Genomic DNA, 23,729 nt, shown 5'->3' with positions numbered 1-23,729 from the left:
TTGAACTCCTTGATTGATTATGGGCATGTACATGATTGATGAATTGGCCACAGAACAGTGGTAAAAATATTGTAAATTCATTGAGACAAAAAATCATAGAGTATGCATTAGCATGTGTCAGCTTCTGATGTCTATGAGTCTAAAAAAATGCCTATTTAGTAAAAAGGAGTCAGAGGCCTTGAATAGATTTGAGTTTGAGTGAAAGAATAATAAAAAGTGATAGTCTGAATATAGCCCACATTGGAAAAGCTGATAGTAAACTGAGAACACAAAGTTGATCTATTAGAGAAAACTAAGGGGCTGATTTATACTGTCAAGAACACATTGGTGCTCCTGGCACTTTATCTTGCTACCTTTTGTTTTATTCTCTTCCAAGTCAGCACCAGGTTCCTTAAATAGCCAGTTTTTTGTTTCAAAACCTGAGATAATGGGGTAAACTACACCAGACTGACCAGGGTTGACAGGGCTCCAGGACTGCAGAGTTTTAGTTTTCATACACGGAATATTTTTTCAGCTATTTCTCTTATTGCTTTGATATGATACTCAATTCTCACAGTTTAAAAAAAAGAAGGCTTAATTTGGCTCACAGCTCCTGGAGATTCAGTCCATGATTGACTGGTTGCTAGGCAGACATATCATGGAGGAGAGGTGGGAGGAACTAAGCTGCTTAGTTCATGGTGGGTAGGTATCAGAATAAAAGGAGGAGGCTGAAGAGGCAGAGGTCAGGTACCAGGTGTGGATCCTAAGTTCATGGCTAACACACATGCACTAGGAATGTGCTTTCCTAGTTCTGTAGGTGTTTGTCAAGCCAATCAAAGAGATACAATGAAGTTTAATCACCACTGACTTTTAATAAAACCAAGGAAAGTGTGTTCACCTTAGTGTGGCATCTTTTTCACTGATTGCTTTGTGCAACTGAACCACAAATTCAAAAGTCTAAAAATGGTGGGTAGGATTCTTGGCACTGAGTTGAAGTTTATGGAACTCTAGTTTCTCTACTGTGTGGGTTGGAGATGTCCCTCAAATTACTAACACTTATCTCGTTATACATTTATTCTCCAGAAGTAGACTGTAAGTTTCAATATGGTGAATCTCTGGCATGGTATGTGTTGCTACAATTACCCCTGGGATTTCTTTTTTTAAAAATTTTTTGATTTGATATCAATATTTTAAAATTGAGATTACTCTAGAAAACTAGAATATTAAATATTTTAACATTTATTTTTAATAGTAAAAATTCAAAAGCTTTGGTTTGCTTTGCAAAGTCTTAAGACTTCCCTGTTGGCTTAATGAGCTACAGAGAGTACACCTGTCAAATGTGGATAAAGAAGACAGAAGTTTGGATAACTGTCCCTGGATCTCTCATTATAACATGGTGAGTCCTAGGGAAACTTGGAAAAATATTCACTATACTTGGAGAAATTTCAAAAATATTAGAAATTTAAGACAGACAGAAAGTAGAATCTTCAGACCAGGAAGACTCCAAATTAAAACAAGGATGGAGAAAATTTAGCCACTAAATGAGAAATTGAATCCTTGGCATTGAAGGAATATTAAAGATTGGAGAAGAGACAATGGATGCCAGACCAAAGGAGAGGAATAGATCAAAGAAGAGAATAGCAGATGCTGGTACTTCTACATCAAAGTAGGCTCCCCTGGGATGCGCTGATTCAGCTGGTGCCCATTCATAGCAGTTCCATCAGATTATTGATGGACTGTGTCTTCCAACATGAACTGTGATGGAATTTTACAATTTAAAACCTGAATTTTGATTCTCAGGATCAAAAAGTTATGCAGTCTGCTAAGTCCAAACAAACAGGAAAAGAAAGAGGCAGAGTTGTCAAAACCGCAGCAAAGCTAAGGCAGATTTAGAAGAAAGTTGCTAGCTCTCTGTTTTGCTTGAGTTTCAAAAGTATTTGTAGTGCCTATTATGTTTGAATCACACTTCTTGGAATTGCATAACTATAAGTAATTAAGACACTATACATGTCTTTGAGAAATCCTTTCTTAAAGAGGTATTTCAAAAATACATTTATTAGTCAACATTCCACTAACTATAACAACTAGCCAAGATGATTTTTTATAAAGAAGAGGATTATTCCAGCTTATACTTCATGGAGTTTAGGTCTATGATCAGTTGTGCTCCTTGCTTTGGGTCTCTGAAGGTGGAATATGGAAGGTGGATGTTGCAGAGTAATCTCAGATTATCTCAAGACTGGAGAGTGAAAGAGAAGAGGAAAAGCTTGAGATTCCTCCATTTCCTTCACATGCGCACCCTCAGTGGCTGAAATATCTCCCCACTATCCCCTGATTCAACGTTCCAGAGCTCTCAGTGATGCCGTCCTTGAGATCAAGCCTTTGACACACTGAATTTCCGGAAGCAGTCAAGACCCTAACTACAGCACTATTCATAAAATGCTTACCTGGCATCTTCTGTGTATTATCTACCCATTTCCATGTTGGAAAAATGTCAAAGAAGAGAAAAAAGACATCTAGCTTGGCAATGTTTTCATTATTGTGGAAGAGACAAACTCTAAGCAGTAGAAAACACAAGTAACTTAATTGTATAGGACTTACATAATATATGAATGATGCTTTGGGAAGAAGAACAAAGTCAGGTCAAGGTTATGGACCATAAGGACAGAGGGAGCTGGGTGTGTTTTAGGTGATGAGGACTGGTGTCAATCACTTCTGAGCAGAAACCTGGAGGAAATGAGGGGGTTTGCTTTGTTGACCTCTGGAGTGAATTGGCTTAGGACTTGGTGTTCCTCTACCTATGGAGCTACGTGATGACATCACACTTCCACCTCCTTGAACAGAAGCCAAAATAACCCTTCCGAATCCTGCCTTTGCCCTTTCAATTTAATCAATAACGTTTTCCTAAAGATTATTATTATCTTTAGAGGAGAAAATACTTCAGTAATTCTCCATTCTCAGATCAACAAAGACCTTGTCACAAGGCTGCAAGTCATCTTGCTAATTTTATTATAATTTAACACTTTCTGATTGCCTAGGCTTTAAATTACTAATATGGATTTCATCAAACAAATGACTTTGTGTTTCCTGGGCTTCTGGGGGTGTTCTTTACCTTGCCCTCCAGACTTTATTTCACATGCTTTTCTATAACATCTATATTTATATATGTATGCTTCAAATTTGTTATCCTGCAGACTCTGATTCCAGTTACTTTCTCTAGAGTTATTTCTAAAATTTCTACAGTGCCTTGTCTAGCATAGTTAGGGTTCTGCATTGTTTTTAATCAAACTTTGGTCTGCATCAGTCTGTTGGAGGGTAGATTTGTCCAGCCCTGGCCCTGCATTTCTGGAGAAAAGAGAAAATGCATGATTTACTTTTGATTCTCCCACAGGATTGTGATTTACAACTGATAGAAAGTAAGGCTTCAACAATTACCTAGCAAATTGGATTTGTGCCTCCAAACTGGAATGAACTTTTGTGAGGGTTTCTCAAGTTATAAAATTATAGCTGAAATAGAAGCATTCATTAATATTGTCCAAAACTAATTGTGTGGATGTGGCAGACTTTGGAAACTTTATGACAACTGTAAGATGCCCATCAATAGCTGAGAACCAGCTGGGCTTGCAGTCCTGTTCCCCATACACCGGACGCCTTCCGTCATCTCCTGTGCTCTCTGTGATGTTTCAAGTTGACTGTCTTGGGAGACACACAGGCTGTCAACAAAGTGCACTGTAGAGTGTCCAGTGGAACTCTGGGCTGTGCTTTCAGAAATAGCTGGTCTCCGCCCCTTTCTTCTTGGTGTCTTCCTTTGTTCTCTGTTTCCTGAAAGGCACAAGCTGAGTATCCTGTCTTCTTCCACTGTGCCTTTTCACTATGATTTCTGTTTTGATCTCTGAAACCATGAGCCAAAATAAACCTCTCCTCCTTTAGTTATAGATGTGAAGTGTCTGATCACACCTAGAAGCTCACCAACCCATCCTTTGCTCACAACTATTTAGTGTCTGTCACATAATTAAGTATGCCAAAGACTAACGAAAGACAAAGACATGGTGTCAACATCCTCAAGAATGAAATCAGTGAAGGAAATTTAAAGTTTTTTTAAAGAGTTGGAATTGGAGACAAAGATACACTAATCATGTGAGAAAATAGTAGAAGCAGAACAAAAAATCTTTGAAAGTAAAAATTTGCAAGATAATCATTGTCAAATTATCACTATTGTCCGTAATTAAAAACACACATATTAACTACATGTATCTATCACATAGTGTTAATAAATTTCAAAGATTTTTAAATGACCATTTATTTCTATTGATACTGATTAATGCCGGGCTGGCTATGAGGTGTCTAAGAATCAGTTTTGCAGTGCAGAGGCACTGGAGCCAGGGTAAGGAAGCTGTTTTCTTAGTACTCATCTGCAGTACATACTGATTATACTGCTTGGAAGGAGGTGATTTTTATATATCTAGTTGTGCAACCAAATGAATGAACTAACTGAGAATTAAGCACAGAAGCCACAGTGGGGAAGCTGGGAGTTGATCGGAGTCCAGCTGAGCTATACAGGAGAACAGCTTGCAAATGATCAATACTCAGTTTTTGCAAATAGTCACTACCATGATTTGAGCAACCCATGGTCTGCACAACAGTGTCTCTTGTGAGTGGCTTGATTGACAGAAATATGATTTAAGTAATATTTTAATGCTTTATCACCAAAGTTTTAAAACATAAAATCGAATGATACAAGAGATATAACTGTAATGTGCAATTAATAGTTGTGTACCAAGTATAACATGAACATATCTAAAATATTTATAAAATAAATATTACATAGAAAATGAAAACATCAATATGTGAAACAAATTTTCTAGTCTACCTTATATGATAGTTAATTAAATCTATGATTCTATATATAAAACTTCAAATTCTCTACTTGAAAAGTCTATGTCAGATGTAAAATTTACACTCCCATGCAAATGTACATAAATGCAATTTTGTTTAGTCCTTTACTGAATTCAGCATGCTCATCAGACACTCTTTCCCCTGGTGGCAGAAAAATCCACCCCTCCCAATGCACAACTATTTAATCCTTATTTAAAATTACATACGTTTTTTGTGTGACTATTGGGTTATACTGAGATCTTTCCCTTCTCCTTGTATGCTTTTCCCTGGGCAGATCATGAACTGGTTCACTGTAATATCCTGCATAAGTAAAGGCATGTTATCCTATGGTTCCACTGGACAGGCCCACCAGTCCCAGAGAGTTTAGGGTCCTGAGAATCATGTGTCAACCTCTGCCATGAAAATGTGTACTGCCATGTCCTGAGTCTGTAAAGTCTAGTCAGGTGGTCTCCCTCAGAACTCCAGTTCCTTTCCCTGTGTGCATTTATTCAGTGTCTCAGCACACCCCTTCCTCCTCTCAGGGGCCTGTGAGTCACCAACAGCTCACCTGTCACTATGTCCAGGTATGACTAGGCTATCATGCAATAGCCTTCAGGCCCATCTATGAGTTCCCTCAGTCCTCCTGGTCTGCCCTCCAGTTGTTGAGGTCTGGGGCTTTGTTAACTTTCAGGGAATTTTGATAGGATTGTGCCTGTCAGTTATTAGAATCAGGAGTAAAGGACCTTCCTTGGTTTCTGAGATCTATATGACAACCTCTAGCCACATCTTCCCTAACACACCTCTGTTGTTGATGCACCAGAGAGGACCAGAAAGCAAACCCCAACACAACTACAATGTCCATCTCTACTTCTGTGGCCGTCTAATTTTTCCCAAATTCTTCACTCAGCCTAGAAGTAGAGACTGTGCCCCTCAACTCAACAGCAAATTATAATTTCATTATATGTAGTATGCTGCATAGTATTTGGCTTTTGAGGAGAAGTCTTTTACCTGAGTCCTTCAGGTACTGTATTTGACTATTTTAATGACTGTGCCTTTCTGTTCTTCTCATTCCTTCAAATGTTTTTCTGCAACCAGTATTTTCCTAGGTTACAACTGGGTGAAGCAAAGCATCACAAATATATTTAGAAATTCATAAAGATGGCCAAAATTAAAATAAAAAATAAACTTGTCCTTAAATATTTAAAATTATAGAAATAAAGATGTAAAGGTAAAACCACCCTATTATACTTTGACATTGATAATTTAAATTATGCATAAGTTTACAAATTAAAGAATGAAACTTCTAAAATCATAAATGATTCACATCACCAGTATTTGAACATTGGAATAAATCAACAAAGAAAAAGAAATTTATCCTTATTATTTTTTTTTAATATTCACCAGAATATTTTCCAAGACTTAGGGACTGTTCTTGTAGTGAAAGATAAAATTCTCTTAGTTGTTCTAACAGCCAAACCTAGATTTGGTACAAATACTTCATAAAAGAAAGCTAACACTCAGCCTCCTCTGCTGCTTTTAATATGGATTATCTCCAGATAAATGCAACAAAAACTGTAGGGGATCTACTGTAGCGCATCATTATTCATAATCTAATAATAAAATTCATCTCAGCAGTTGATTACACAAAATATCCTTTATGCCATCCAATGACTTGTTAAAAATCCAAGGGACAAAACTCAAGTGTTTATGCCAATTTCAAATAAAAAAACAACAAACAGCATGTAAAATAGGAATAGGGAAATATTTCCTTAATGTAGCCTCCGAGTTAGTGTCCTGAGTACTTTAAAAAAAAGAAAGAAAATCTTTGTTTTATTTCATGTTCACAAGATTCTGTGGTGTTAATGTTTTTTTAAACATCCCTTAAAATGTTTTGGCCGGTCTTAGATTTTGACCAGGAGAATAAAATAAGAGAAAAATGTATAAAAAACAGATTTTAAAACTAAAGTATTTTACATGCTTTATATGATGAACCTTTCACAAACTCAAATTAAAATATTTACGTGTTAATGTAGAAGCACATGCAAATAACTGGTAAGAGAAAAGGAGGCAACACCAATAGCATGGATATATTTTTTCATGATGATGTATTTTGGAATGAACCAACTCTTACATGATAGAATTCTTCAAAGAATAAAATTTTGAAGAATTAATTGAATAAGTAAACTAGCATAAGAAATAATATATTTAAATGAAAGCCTTCTCAGAAACATTTAGAGAATATGGTTCTTAGAAAGCTGACATATTTAAGCATGTATCCTTTCCAAATAAGTGTTGTGTGTAGATAATTACTCTTTAACCATGACTGTAAAGAGCGTTTTTAAATAAAATCACCTAAAATTACATTTTAAGATAAAACAGATTAAAATATTAAAATAATCACCTTAAAATGTAAAGTAGTGGTAAGTAAAAGTTAGCAACAGATTAATAACTCTTACCACTTTTTACTATTCAGGAAGAAAGACTTTAAAAAAGTAATGTGAAACTATATTTTTAAAAAGTCTAGAAGTTGTCTTTAGTGTGTATCACTAATTTTCATATAAGGAGAAGACTTTGCAAGTGCAAGAACACCTCCCCCCATAGCATTGTCTGTGCATTCATGTGTGTGTAAGTCTGTGTGTTAGAGCGAGTTGCCCTGGTGGGGGTGAGGGGGGCCGGACCTCCGTGCAGTGTAAGTACTAGATGCGGGCACCTGGATGTAGTTTAGGTACAAAGTGCAGGTGGTAGTTGAAATTAGAGAAAGAAGTAGTTACACTTTTAACGGTGATAGGATAAATGGTCTTATAAAAAGTATCGATTTTATGGCATATTAAAATTATATTCATTAACAAATATTTTTAACAATACATCTATTAAAAGTAGTTTCTGTTATAATGCAACTGAAAATGGTAAAGGACACTAACATCCCAAAATCTTTCCACAGACAAGGAGCATTAATAAATATTGTAGTGTGTTTCTTCCCAACGTATATTACATGCACAGATTTTTAATGCTGACATCATACTTCACAACCAATTATAACCCTTGCACTTTTCACTAGATGTTGCATTCATTTCTCATTTTATCACATATGTTCAATAAGTGTCATTACTGACACCAAGTATAGTTCTTCATATTGATTTTTATTCGCCTTACAAAACTGCCTGGATACATGCATGATTTCCTATTTTTCATCTTTATAGATAACAGTTTGGGAACCACCCCCTGCATAAGGCTTTTTGTGTAAAATGCAAGCTTTCAGCCCAGCTCTTTCTGTAGCCTAAAAGATATATGTTTTGTCTGTCCCTTGGCTTTTGTTTGGTTGTATAATCTATGATGCTTGTGTAAGAGATGAATATAAAGATGTTGATTATCTTTTCTTTCTTTTCCTTTCTGTAAAATATTTTTATTTAGTATTAAAAAGGTTCAGAAAAGAAATGAAAATGGTTTTGTATAATAAGCCCTTAAGAAGCAAGCAATTACAGTTATTTTTACATGGCATAATCAGTATCCTTTTAAATGTGTAATCAAGTGGCATCTATAATTATTTGAGCCACTTGGCTCTTACATACAATCAAATCTACTGAAACGCATTTGTTACTTTTCCTCTCCTACTCTTTCAATGCTTATCACTTAGTTAATTTTTTTTTTTTTTTCCTACCATAAAGCTTAGTTTTGGAGGAATTCCAGTACCGGGCAAACCTGGGACCTTTTTAAAGAAAAATTTCCACGGATGTCTCGAAAACCTTTACTACAACGGAGTAAACATAATTGACCTGGCTAAAAGACGAAAGCATCAGATCTATACAGTGGTAAGTCCACTCACGTCCCAGGCCTTTCTGGTGTTCACTTCTCAGGGGTAAGTTTTCCTTCCATCTCCCACCGCTGCGTCTCTTGGGAGTGTGTTCATTCATATGCTCTTGTAGTGCCCACCTGCCTTCCATTCCGCACCAAAGAACACCAGGGGCACTGGGGACTGAGTCAGTGTGACCGTGTAACTGACGAAACAAATGCATAAGAAACTGAAAATTCCATCTTCCGGGCAGTAGCTTATTTTCCAGCTGTGGGTAATATTTGCACCATATTTGGGGTAACCATATGGCTTTCTAAAATTATCTTTAGAAAATACAACAGAAGCAACACAGATCCTATTAGATTCTCTAACTTGGGAGTTACTTGCTTAGGTATTATTGACAGGTGTGTTATTTTTAACAGAGTATGTTAAACAAAAGAGGCTACATTCCAGTGTTTTAGAAAGTCCCTTTATCTCATTTATGATCCTCGTCAATTACTTTATATTTAGTTAAAATGCATCTTCCCTCATAAAGCGTGAGTCTTCATAGTCAGAACTGGGTCTCATTTGTTTTTGTGTTTTGTTTTTTCTTTCTTTCTTTGTTTACCACCATATTCTCAATTCCTTGCACAGGAAGGTGCTGAAGAAGGTGCTGATGCTTCAGCTGTACCTAAGGGAGAAACATTTCCCCTTCCAGTTCTTTCAGTATTTGCTGCATAAACTTCGTACCTCTCTAGTACTGCTGTTTGTTCCTAGTTTAACTATTATAATGTTATTCTCTATCTCTGATAATTTTTTTGCTCTGAAATCTATTAATAATGAAACCATGAATTTTTTTTAATGAGTAATGTTTGTTTTGCTTGGCCTCCCCAGATATTTTCTTTTATGTGCTTCTTATTTTTAAAATTTCATTTTGATTTCTAATTCTGGAATATGTATTTAATGTATAGATTTTGTTAATGTTTTCTTTGTTTCATGTCATAACCTCTCATAACTTACTAGTTACATCATTTTATCATTTGAGTGAAATATGTAAATCTTAACACTTTTAGCCAAGTGTGGTGGTGTGTGCCTGTAATTCCAGCATTTGAGAGGCTGAAGCAGGAAGATCACCTCAAGTTTGAGGGCTTGAACTCCATAGTGAGTTCAAGGTCAGCCTGAACTACATTGTGAGACCTGACCCAAATGCATCCCCCCAAAACAAACGTACCTCTTTTAAAATTCAAAAATTTTTTATTTTCATGATTTTCATAGTTATTTCTTCTCCATATATTAGAACTATATCAGATTTGTTTTTTTGTTTTGTTTTTTTTTTTTTTTTTTTTTTTTTGGTACCAGGAATCAAACTCACGACTGCACACTTCCAAGATAGGCGTTTATGCCACTGAGCTAAATCCCCAGCTCCTTTATCAGATGCTTTTATTTTTTGCTTCAACTGTCATACACAATTTGTAGTTATATTTTTTGCAGTAAGTAAAAATTGTGCATTTATCCCTTCCTAATTTTCCTAAATTTCTTCTCTCATCATTTTCTAAATAATTTTCTTTCATCATTGTTCGTAAGGTACATATGAAGATGAAAAATTCTCTTATTTGTTCTTGAACATATTTCCTATAAATACAAGGTTGTGCATTCACAGTACTTGTTTTATACAGCACTTGAAAATGTTGGTCCATTTCCCTTTGACCTCAATGACAAATCCATTCTCTCACTCCAATTGCTTTTCTGCTAGAGGTAATGTGTCATTTTTCTCTTGATGATTTCAAGATACTTTTTTCCTTGAGCAGTATGCCACTTTGTCATGGTATGAGTTTCTTCAAGTTTAACCTATTAAGTTTTTGTTCTGTTTCTTGAAATATGGGTTTATGTCTTTCACCAAATTTGTGAAGCGCTCCCCCATTATTTGCGTGCGTACTTTTTAAAAAAAGTTTTAATTTAATTTTTGGTACCAGAAATCAAACTCAGGACCCCACGCTTGCCAGGCAGATGCTTGTGCCACTGAGCTATGGCCCTAGCTTGTGTGAGTGCTTTTATAGCTCTGTCCCTGTCTCATCCTTTTCCTGAATTCACTCAATATAAATAATGAATCTTTTGTTGTAATCTTGGAAATCATATTTTGTCCATTGTTCAACTTTAATAATTTCTCTTATTATGTAATTGATATTGCTTTTCTTTATTCCTCTCATGCTGCTATTGCACCCACTGATTAATGTTTGTCTGATGTTGCATTTTATAGTTCTAAAGCTTTCATTCATGTCTTCTTTATATCTTCTGTTTCCTTACTAGGAAGTTCTCTTTGCTACTGGTGCTTTCTAAGTTCTTAGTTGGCCTTTGAGAGCTTTTTATTATCCTGAGTATTTTATTATCCTGAGTATTTTTAATTATTTGTTAGATAATTCTAACATTCTCTCTGTGCTGACCTTTGTTAATTGTCTTTTTTTCCATTCAATTTGAGGTCATTTCATATCTTGGTGGAGCAACAAATTAAAAAAAAAAAAAACTGAACATATTGGGTCCTGTGTTATGATGAATGTTGTTAAAATGAACTTTAGCTGTTTGCTCTGACACTATCCAAGTCAAGAATGAAGAGACTTTGCCTCTAATTCTAGATTGGTATAGAAGCTTGATCCCTTGCTCAGAATTCTGTAATATCAAAGAGTGGAAATCTACTTGTGCTGTGAGATATCTGGGTTTTCCCTGCCCCATCTCTGACTGGGATGGCAGTAAATCCTCTGTGGTGTTCCTCATGTGGCTTGTGGAGGGATTAAGAGTGTGTGGGGTTTTGTTGTTGTGTTGCAGTCCCTGCTCTTGGCTGAGCTGTCTCCATCACTGTCCCTACGGGGAGTGGATGGATCCCTCATGACTGCAGAGACTCCATGTGCTTACCCCTGATGGCATAGGGAGAAACTTGGGATTCTCTGACAGTTATTAAGTTCCTAGACTCCTGACATTATCAGATCCCAGACATTGCCCAACTTGCCTACTCTGATGGCATCCTAGACGTAGAGGCATTCTGTGGCCATGTAACTGGTTAGAGGTGGGCCTTGCTTCTTCCTATGATCCTTGGCTTGAGCAGATCACTCACTCTTTGAAAATCTTTTGTCTCACTGTGTTGCCACTTTCTTCATCCTTTGTTTAGAGAGATCAGGCCTCCAGGATTTTGTTTTTGCTTTTCTGTACTAGGTGAGCTCCCTGCGGTGTTAGCCATTCTGCAACATTGTGAGAACACATTAAGAAAAGCAGAAAATACAGGAAGCTGTCCACTGTGCTTCAGGTCTTCTATCTGCCACTCACATCCCTTTTAGGTATCTCTTTTTTTAGTGGATTTATGCTTTTTTTTTAATTTTAAAACAAAACAAACTCAGTGATGCAGAACTTCAAAACCAAATAATGAGACTTTAACAAGGACTAATATTGCTTGTTATCTTCAAAGTAGGTGGTCAGATTACAAGGTAGAGGTGTGAATAAATGATCAAACAATGAAAGCAAAAATGTTCTTTTTGTTGATGAACAGTAATTAGTATTACAGTTATCTATCTTTTCCTTTATTTCCTTTCCTCTTTCCTAGTTGTTTTTTGTTTTTTATTTTGAGCTATTCCTTTCCCTTTCACACTATCTCTTTTGCATTTTGGATTTCCTACTCTTTCAGGTTTTTTTTTTTTTGTTGTTGTTGTTTTGTTTTGTTTTGTTTTTTCATTAAGCAGACAAGATAATATGATATTTACACATGCGAGTCTGATTTAGTTCACTTAAGAGTATGATCTCAATTCACGTCCATTTACCTATAAAGGCCTCAAGTTTATCCTTCTTTGTATCTGTGTACTACTCCATTGTATAAAAATACTACAGCCTTTTAAATCCATTTCTCATTTGATGGAAATTTGGGCTATTTCCAAGATTTAATTATTTCAAATTACACTGCTATAAACAGGAGTACAAATACATCAATGTGATACCAAGTTTTCAGTTCTTCTGGGAAAATACTCAGAAGACGAATAGCTGGATAGAATAGGACCTCCAATCCTACTTTTTTGAGGAATCTCCACACTGGTTTCCACAGTTGCTTGACCAGTCTACAGCCTCACCAACAATGGAGAAGGGTTCTTTCCCCCCACTGCCCGCTAGCATTTGTTATTGGTTAATTTCTTGATGACCGTCATACTTTCTGATGTGAGATGGAATCAGTGTCGTTTTAATTCATATCTTTCAGATGACCAGTGATGTTGAGCATTTTTTTCATATATTTCACTGCCATTTGCATTTCTTTATCTGACAAGTGTGTACTCATCTCAGACGCCCTTTTTTGGATTGTGTCTTTGCATTTAGTAGGGCCTGACTTTTTTTCAGTTCTTTATATGTTCTAAATAGAAGTCCCTTTTAGATTTCTCTGGTACATAATTTCCAGCATGGTTGGGCAAACTGGTGTTTAAATGATCATGTAATTATATTTCCCTTGAGAAGTAAAGCCTGTAATGAATACTTTATATTTTGAGGTTCCATATCAATATATCCTAAATTGATTATGTAGTTTGTACACGTGTTGTAGTATATGATGTTTATATTTATTGGAGGGAGTTGAGTATGTACATACCACACCTTAGTTCTTTTTGCATCATTCCCATCTCATCTCCCCCTGTTCCCTTCCATTCTAATCCCCTTTACATTTTAAAAAGCTCTATTTCCTTGACATGTTTTTGAAAATAACCATTGAATGATAATGGGATGGTTATGAGACAGGGTAGTTTGAGAAAAATGCTTGAGCCAGCCATGGTGGCACATGTGTATAATCTCAGTATGCTGGGAGGCTGAGACAGGAGGATTACAAGTTTATGCATCAACTGGAGGAACTTAGTGAGATTTTGTGTCAAAAATTAAAAATACAAAGGATCAAGGAAGGCCTATGTTAAATTTCCAGAACCATAAAAAAGAAAAAAATCGTACCTGGATCTAAGGATGTCAACAGTTTAAAAAATCTGTGTCCAGTATGTAACTAATCTAGTTTGGAAGATTTAGGCTGGTGCTGAGAAGGGCTTTGTCCCCTGACTGCTTCTGTGAGTCCAGGAACAGTATCTGCCGATGTCTAGCTCATATGCAAGACTCTTGCCAATTCTCCCACTCACCCCTAGTTTAGGTTCTTAGTTCCTGGCTAATCTAAATCTTCCCTTGTTAATGAGAGTTTTCTTAAGACTAGGCAAGAAAATTCAAAGTACCAGAAAGTACATTTGTTCCTGTCCCTTTCATAGTATTGTAAGTTCCAAGAAATATTTTATAATATATCAGTCCCTTTGGTTTGTCATGCTAAGACAGGGGCACTCACATTGAGATCATAGCACCAGAAGCTGAGCTTAGTTAAATTCAGAGACATGGACAAGCTGCTCCTGGGATCACTGTGCAAAGAGTGAGCAGAGCGAGCGGAAACAGTAAGCTTGGGAAAACATCGCTCACCTTCATTGTTCATAAACTGATGCTTAAAAGTGTGGGAGCCTGAGCCTTATGGATACGTACCAAAGATCCTTTGGCAGCATTCAAAGGGGAATCTCCATAATTATGAGATTAGAATATACGTTCAGTGATGAGGTGTATTCAACACAGTCACTGGATAACTGAACCAAAGAGGGAAGGTGAGAGTGTGTGAGGAAAGAAAGGATGAGCTTTTGAACTTTTGCAGCCTCTCTTTTTCTCTCAGAGGGTGCATTAATCAACACATTCATTAATTTGTGGTGATTTTTAAGCTACATTAGCACTTTTGAAATTGTCTAAAACTTTGCTTGTGTCCTTTATTCCTTGGGGTTTAATTGTCAGTGTCATTCATGTGAGGCTCAGAGAACATTTAGCATCGATGCATTTGGAAGGGAAAAAAATCCCAAGAAAACTATTTTACAGAGCACGTGGACACTGAGTTTTCACCTTCAAAATACAAAGAAAAAATATAGTATTTTTCTTTCATACTGTTAATTAAGGTTAAAATGCATATCATGCACATACACATGCATGTACCACATCTCTGCTTCTAGGGAATTATTTCTGGGAAGAACAATTTCCACTGTTAAGAAATGAAGTACAAATCCTTCCATTCCTGTCATCATGCTTAAAGTCTCCCCCCAAAAATTATTATTTGCTACAAAATCAGCTTTGCTGCAAGTCTTTACATCATTGTGGTGTTAGGTAAGGATTTGAAAAAAATTTGTTTTTTCATCCTTTGCTACTGTTCACAGCTCCCTTGCAGTAATAAAGTTCTGGGCAATTCAGGGTTTATCAGGACACAAGAAATCCAACAAGTACGTGAGAATGTGCATAAATTGCAAAATGTGATTTAAGGCTCCAACAAGTTGCACCCTCTGCTCCCGCAGCACTGCCCTCCTGTAGCTGCATGCAGGTGGCACTGCCTGTGCAATCTGTCATCCTTTTCTTGTGAGGCCTGCCTACTCCCTGGAGAGTTAACAGTTGCTCCATGGGAATAATTCAGTAGTCTTTATAGCACAATCTGACTGTGGAAAAATTGTTCCCATCCCAAAACGCAGTACAACTAACAGTGTAAAGTAAATATAAAAAATGCCTCACTATTCTTCTTCAAATATTCTATCCTATGATAATAAAATAGCATATACCAAATAATATAAAAGTAAATGACCCACTGAAGTGTATGCATAGCACCTGCAATGTGGATTATATACATAAGAAATATATCACCACAATGGTTTCTTAAACATGATCAATTCATAATTTGCATTCCAAAAGAAATGATGCTTTCTTTGGAGTTTTCCTGAGTATTGCATCCTCTCTCCAGCAGGCTAGAATAGTAAAATGATTATGGGAGAACTAGCTGACATGTCATTCCATTGTAGGTCTTAAAATAATTTCCTTTTCAATTAAAACAAGAATGAGTATTGTATAGTCGCTCACGTCACTTTACTTTTTGTTGTCAGTTGGCAGGGAAAAGAAAGAAAATAACACTGAGACTATAGTCATAGAATTTGCTTTGGAGCTAATTGACCATGTCGATCAAATTCTATATCTTTGTCTCCAAATTATTGAAATCAGGGAATTGGATAGGCAATAGTTAACACAAAGCACATATAATGATAGCAACCAACCCAAGACAAAAATTTTGACATAGTAACAAAGTACTTTCCACCTGTTCTACAGGGAAAACTAATGGTCTCAACTGAGTGTCCTTGGCAGCAGCAGGTGTTGAATCATTGTAGAAAGTTTGAGTACTTAGTTTTCTAATCCCCACTCTATAGTTCATTTAGTTATGGTACCTTGGGTAAGCTACCAAATATCCATATCTTCATGTGTAAAATGGGACCATTACAGGACCTATTTCAAAGAGCTAATGGAGAGACAAAATCTACTTGCAATGTTATTTAGCACAACACAGTAAACTATAAGTAAGTAAAACATCCACCATACCATTCAGCTGAAATTGGCATTATTTATTTGCCATTTCCCACAGATAATTAAAGAAATCACATAGAGTTTCCAAATAATAAAGGTGGATTGGAAGTAGCTCGTTCTTTCCTGAGTCTAAATTTTAGTTTACTCCTAAACTACATAAATTATAAAGTGAATTTGGACCAAATATAATACAATGTTATCCATCCCATTCATTGGAGGAAATTAAATAACAGCTCCAGTCTATATTCGATTAAGTGATGGACTCCTTTAAAATATAGTATTTAAAAAGAACTGTTGTCCTGTGAATTCTGGCCTAACTGGCAGACAGATAACTAACAACAGCAATGTTTTGTGAAGCTGATCTTTTTTGGTTGTCATTTGATCTCCACTGCCATGCAGATCATTGGAATATGGTCATTTAGTTATTTCCTTCTGGCAAATCTACAGCCAACAGGACACTGTCACTGATAGATAAGTTTATAAATGCAATTGAGAGCCCACACAAGTTCACATCTGCGGGCGTGCATGGCGCACGCACACACACACACACACACACACACACACACACACACACACCCCTAGTGACAGCACCCTTTATCTTACCTTCCTGTGACCCACAAGCTCATGAAAATTGCTCTGAGAATGCTTCCTTCTATATAGTGAAGCCTATAATCTCTTTTGCTCAACCCCAGAATCACATTTCACCTCCGCGAAGATGTGCTATAAGAAATGACACCCTCCCTTGATGGGAGACATCACTGGAAAAAGCAGCTACCTGTGTCTTCTTGGACTGCTTCCTGTTGCCTTCCAGTGCCACTTAACCAGGCCAGAATTCGCTTCACCTGCATCTGTGTCCCATGCACCTCATATCCTGGAAAATGATTTCTGAATTACTAGTTTCCTGAGCAGCCACTTCCTTCTTTTCTTTAGGAAAATTGAGATGAAATAGTTCAAAGCTATAAAAAGAATAATGTAGCTTACATTTAAAAAAAAAAGATAGCAGTGGAATGGTCATAATATTAATTTATTTAGGCAGCTGTAACAAAATACCATAAACCAGGTGGGTTATAACAACAGCAATTTATTTCTCCCAGTTCTGGAGGCTGAAAACTTGGACATTAGTGTGGTAGGGTTGTAGGGTTCCAGGATGGCTCCCATCCAGAATTAAGACTTCTTGCTACATCCTCACACTGTGGGAGGGTGCATCATCTCTGAGCCTATGTTGTGATGACACTAAATCTGGATGTCAAATCCAGTCACCTCGAAAAAGGCCTCACCTCTTAATGCCATCACATCAGGGATTATATTTCAAAATATGAATTTGAGTGATACACAAATATTTAGACCTTAATAATCATCTGGTTGAAAAATTATCCTACCTTAAATTAATGTTAGAATTTTCATTTTTAAAGTGATCAGTTGAATTCACTTGCTTGAAGACTTTAAAAAACTTCAGAATTTTAAAAAGTATTTCTATGTTTTACTTAATAAAAATGTGAAATATACAGAACAAAGGGCTAATCAGTCAGAAAAGGAACTACCAATTTATATCCATTTGAATTCTCTTTTCACATGTTAAATGTTCACATTATAGAGGATAGACTGTATTTTATTATCAATTTTATATCCTGATTTTAAGGATAGTATTTTCCTTAATGTTTTCAATGTCTAAGTTTTTATTGTTTTTAGTTATTTATAAATGCTATTAAAAATAAATAAATGTTACTTAAAACTACAATAGTATCCATTTAAGAGTCTACTATATTAAAGCTTGAATTGTTTGGAGTTTCGTTGCCAAAAATTGGAGATTACAATTTTTATACCAAAGGATTTTCTGGAATTTGGATTATAGATTAATAAATGTTTAATTCACCCCTATTGTGTAAAGTCCCCACCATGTTCCAGAATCACCCCAGATTAGAAAGGAGCTTTCTTACCCCTCCAATTTCACCTGATAATTTCTAGTCATTTCAAGATTCAAGTAACTTTAAAGAGTAGACATTAATTGAAATTGAAATCAGCTCAGGTATTTCTGTGCCAAATTTCCAATTAATAAGCTTAGTGATTTTGTTTTGCTCTTTTTTACCCAATAGTGGCAGCCCTTGCTCATTGCTTCAAAGCCAGGTGGCTGCAGAGAGCTGCAGTGTAGACACAGCTCCTCCAACCATCTTTCTAATGTCAGAGGGGCAATGACTTCGAGGATGACTGATGCAGCCAGGGTCACATCCATCCTTCTGCCTCAACACATGTGTGGGACGAGCAGAGGACACACGTTATTATCCATATTTTACACAGAATCATATTTTATGGTCAGATCTACAGAGTGTAGTGTTACACAGTCGGTGTCTGAGTCATTCAGTCTTCTTCCCTTCTAGAAAGCTCTCCAGTGTAACTTTTATTCATTTTTATTATACAAATCTTTCTTTTTCCCTTTGACTTTCCTATCAACGCACACATACATGTATACAAACACACACACATGCACACACACCTACACACACACACATGTGCACATGCACAGGAGGCTAGATCAATCCGAGAACAGCGCTGAACCCTTGCTCAGTCAGAGGTTAAAGATCAAGTAGGCATTTCAGAAAAGGAGCAGTGTCCTTTTTTAATTTCCATGGACATAGCTCCTGGCTATTTCTTGCAATGTAAAGGCCTTGGGGCAGGCTCTCTGCCCTAGGCTAGAGAAAACAGTGCAGCAAAGGGTGCCTGTCTAGTCCCACTTGTGCTGTGGCTCTCAGCACCTCTCTTTCCTTGCTGAGAACCTTAAAGACACACAGCATGAAGCAATTTAGTGCTTTACCATTTATTGTACCTGCAGCCAATGGCCCTTGTTTTGAAAGCATGCAAAACCTTGAACTCTACCGCGTTGAGATTTCAGAACTCACAGCTCAAAGCTGATGTTTTGGTAGGGGCCTCTGCTTAAACTGTCCTGCTGCTCTTCTATGATTCTAATCAACTTCTTCAATATGATCTAGTAGCTAAATAAATACCTTGTCTTTAAAATAAAGTCAATTTAAAAATTAAAATAATAGATTAACTGCCTTCATTAAAATAATTCTGAGATAAATAGCAAGACTGACAGAAATTTTGTGCACATAGATTTTGAAGCGAGGGCATACTTTCCAGCCTACCATTTAACTCAGTTACATGTGCCAATGGTAGATGCTTATAAGCACAGTACATTTCCATTGAACCGACACACTACAAACCAGACCCTAATTGTGGGGCAATCACTGCTAACTTCCCAGGGTGAATGGAAGATTGGGCACCCTAAGATGATGACTCCAGTGTTCTAGACAGCTTGACTATTCCTAAATCTATGAATATAGGCACATATACTCATCCATTCTGCAATGATTGCAAATATTTTTTGTAAGCTTTCTGTAAACTGGAAAGCAAGTGCATTTTATCAGACTTTTGATTCAGTATGAGGGTGGTAAAACCCATTAAGACAATATAGGCAGTTTCTAAAGCAATGTTTTATTTCCATTATTCATAAAAGTCAATGCCTACATATTATAGAAAATTAGGGAAACACAGGAAAAAAAAGAAATTTAATCAAAGGCAACTATTTATGTTACGCAGATGTAAATCAGTCTTCTTTTTTTAAAGGATTATTTTTAATTCCTTTTTTGTTATCAGTACACAACATAATGAAAATAATGTTGTGGAACATATAATATGCCCTAGTCTACCAAGTAACTTTCATATTTCTCTTTTTAATATTTGAAATAACTCTACATCGTAACTATCTGTGATACTATTTTGCAGTTGAAGAACTTGATATTCAAAAATACTAAAGTAACTTGCTTAATATACATGATCATTAAGTAACAAAATATTGCCTCCATCCCTGGTGCAAAATTTCTACTTAACTGATTACATGTTGTGAAAATTTTATATCCAGCTCAAATCTCTTTTTTATATTCTACCTGTAATAAGAACCCATTACAAAATGGTGGCTAATACTTGCTGAGTAAGTGAGCATGGTTTTCATAAGAGGAGAATACAGGCTGGTAAATTTTACACAGGGAGAAAGGCAGTGAGCCCACTATCAATCAGAGCTACACAGTAAGTATTTCTTTAGGTTTATATTATGATAATTAAACTAAGATAAACATGCAGGGTGTGGTAAGCTCTAAGGAGGGACTGGTGAGCTCTAAGGAAGGGTGGCTCTCCTTTCAGTGCTGGAGCCTCTTCTGAAGAGGAGCATCCTTCTCCATACCTCGTGTCTTTGAGTATCACTAAGAGATCACAGACACAGTGCATGCTGGACATTCTATTTGAGGTTTGAAAATCTCTATACTCAAAGCATATCTAATTTCAAAGCTGAAATTATGGAAAATGAGAGTAAGATACTTCATAACTGAAAGAAAGTACAAACTTAAACACACTCAGACACCACCACTACAACACCTACCTTGTTTGAACATTACTAATATAATGACTTGTTAGTGTTGCCTATTTGAGTGGAACCAATAAATAAAGATAGCAGTAGAGGCAATAAACATTTCTGAAATTACTTGGGGGTAGAAGCAATTTGAAAAATAAGAGTCATTGTGTTTCAAACCCAGCTGCTTCTGTTCCTAATCATATAAACTGTTATTATTTCTTTCTCTCAATAATCTATACAGATTCCCTAATAGCTGTTACTAATTCTGAATATACTTATAATGAAAGCTTTCCAATAAATTCATATTGGAAACATTTTTAACTAAAACTCTTTTTATAAAATTATACTTCTTCATTTTAGTTATGGTGGAAATATGAAAAAGTTCAACTATATAAATGAAAATTCTGTGATTCCACCACCCAGAAAAAACAACTATTTAGCAAATTAGTTTCTGCTCTATACTCACATATTTATATGCATGTATTTTGCCTCAATCATATGTACAAATTTATATTATGTTTATTTAATTTTGAAATATATAAGAAGCAATTTTCTTGTTTACCTTAAACATCATTACTGATGGTGGCAAAATCATAGGGCATATATATAGTGCTATAATTTTGCTTAATCATTTGTGTAATTTGGGATCCAGATTTGTTTTATTATAAATGTGTTTATTGTATACATCTTGGTAAATTTCAGAACATTTTATGAGAATAGACTTCTAAAAGTAAGTGTTATTACAAAATGATTGTTAATATTTTTAGTTTCTTCCTTCATATTTCAAAATAATTTCATATACTAGTAATAAAAATTAAAGCAGGCTCAGTATAGTTTTATCTTCCAAATTCAATGTAAGATATTTTAGCTTAATGTGGGGCCCATTATTCCTTCTCTCCCACTGGATTTCTCAAACACCTGCAGTCTTCCTGTAGGTTTGGTGTCAAAGGGAAAGTCACACCGAAACCCTAACTGGCAAAGTTCCTTTCCAGTGCACGTGGAATAATCACAAAGTACGGAACCAGAAGTGGTGACATCAGCAGACAGGGGCCAAACTAGGCGTGAAAACTAGGAACTGGAGATTTGTGAAGGTGACAGGAGAGGATCCCTGAGGTCAAAGGTGGTAGGTGGTGTCCTCTGATGCCTGCTGCCTGAGGGCCAAAGGAGTTGCCATGTGGACCCTAAGTCTGGGCATTACTGGAGCTCTACCTCAGTCCCCAAAACACTGCTGTCATAGATGCCCCTTGAATTAAACCCCAAGGAGCTTGGTCTCTATGTTTAAAGACCTCCTTTGGCAGAAACCATCCAGCCATCCATAAGTTTGTATTAAGGATCATGGTCTTCTTCCTGGTGCTTGTTCTCCTGTGTTTTTCTTGCCAGCTAATCCCCCTCCCATCTCTATGCCTTCCCACTTATCCCACAAAGCTCAAATCCAGAGACACCTCATGGAGTCCTGTGACTTGATATCTCCACATAACGTGCCACCCTCAGGGCACTGGGATCTATTGGCAATGCTGTGTCCTCCAAACTCCATCCTATTGATTTGCAGACTTCACCCTGGTAGTCTTACCCTCCCTCCCTGCTGAGCTATATTCTCAGTCACAAAGCCCTCTTGAACTGCTCACTAGATTTCTCTCAAATAAATAAATGGATATGTGAAGGATCTGACTCCCTCCAAACAAGAAAAAGAGCCTTAATTTGATCCCTACTCTTCCCAAGTTTTTAAATATGGAATATAACTAACAGAGCGAGCAGTCTCTCCCTTACGAATGCTGACAGATAGCATGCCAGTCAATCTTGATAGTTTTCAGACAAATCAAATTAGAAATGGTTGTACTCATTTGGAAAATCAAGAACTGGCTTTGAATTCTTTCCCCACAAATTAGATTTCATCATTTTCCCCTGCTTATAAATGCTTGATTGGCTTTGTTTGATGCCTCATGATTGAAGCTCAGCCTTGCACTGCTAGCTTTATGTTTTGCTCACCAGGGTGTTGTAATGTTGGGATGATGATTAAAAACAAAACAAACACCCACAATGAAAACTCTTTGTAAATAACAGCTCAGCACAGGAATATGTCTCTTGGAAGTAGCACATTTCAGAAACTCTAAAACCAGGCAAGGTAAGCAGAACTTCAAGCTGGGGCTGATGTATTCCCCTGGGGTCTTAAAAATTGAGGTCAGCTGCACCTGGCTTATCATCTCCATTCAAGGCCTAGCAAAATGATGCTGCAGGACCTTACTGCCTGTGCCCGCAGAGTCCCACTGGGAAAAGACTGTCCTCCCATCCCCTTTCTCTGCCCTACTCCACAGTAATTTCCTCTGGCTTCTGCCTTCATTTCCAGACTTGAGACTCATCCTGATTTCCTTCATGGTTGATCACCAGCCTTCCTTGATCTTTGGCATCTGTCCCTTTCCTGATGGATAAGGAGGGGGCTGCTGTCCCTTTTTAAATTCTTCCTACAGGAAAGGAACTCAGCCCAGGGTCTTGTTGCTAAGCTGATGAGCAGGATTGAAGAATGAAGATCCAAGAGAGGAGGCTTGGTCGTGGGGGCAAGCACTCTGAGAATGATAGGCTGTTGCCTGTGTGTGTGTTGCTCGCATGCCTCTTAGTTTTGCTCATGTTCAGGTTATTGTTTGAAGTGGAGCAGATGATAATATTCTAAAATTTGCAAGAAAACAGCTAAATAGCTTCAGTCAATAACAGTCAGTTGTGGAAGGGGTCATTGCATGCTGAAATGATGCTGAAAAGAATTAGTTCAAAATAACAAAGTTAGGCCAGAGGAAAATGCCCATAAATGAGAGTGGTAAGTGAATAATTCATCAGAAATGACACAAGTCAGCCACAACCTAAGGCTTATGAAGCCAAAACAAGATTGGCAAATAGATAAAAATTTCAAAAGATGGCAGCTTTCCTAGCAGAAGGATGAGACAAAGAAAACACACCTAAGTGGGAAATTCAGAGAGCTTCCTTTGGTTACTAAGGTCTAAAGAGTGTCGTGCACATCAGTGACCTCGATTAAACTAGCAGCAGGATTATGTTTAATCAGAAAGCTGTAAAATGAATGTGCAGGCATCAGTTTGTTAAGATCTCTGTTCTCTGTCCTGCTAGCTCCTTGTTATGGCCTAATAAGTTATGGCATTTATGCCATATGCTGGAAACTGGCTGTGATGTCTTGTAAACAAGGAACTCATGCTGGACTTTGAGTTGAGTAGTGCTCTACAGCACAAAGGTCAGTCAATTCACTTTCAGTGTGGCTCAGTCCACTCCTCCCATTAGAGACTCACG

General features: G+C 36.7%; 1 protein-coding gene across 3 annotated transcripts in view; it reads left to right on the top strand.

Annotated features, from left to right (window-relative positions):
- Positions 1 to 23,729, top strand: part of Cntnap5 (contactin associated protein family member 5) — a 779,115-nt gene that overhangs the window by 375,990 nt on the left and 379,396 nt on the right. For all 3 annotated transcript variants that reach the window (XM_063258867.1, XM_063258866.1, XM_063258868.1), the window contains one exon: positions 8,517 to 8,660. In XM_063258867.1, the coding sequence (XP_063114937.1) occupies positions 8,517 to 8,660 (144 nt within the window). The remainder of the gene's footprint in view (positions 1 to 8,516; positions 8,661 to 23,729) is intronic.

This window comes from Cavia porcellus, unplaced genomic scaffold, assembly GCF_034190915.1.
Source record: "Cavia porcellus strain 051 isolate PalLab524CR breed Dunkin Hartley unplaced genomic scaffold, mCavPor4.1 scaffold_12, whole genome shotgun sequence".
NCBI classification, from domain to species: Eukaryota; Metazoa; Chordata; class Mammalia; order Rodentia; family Caviidae; genus Cavia; species Cavia porcellus.
This window is presented reverse-complemented; position numbering and strand designations above follow the sequence as displayed.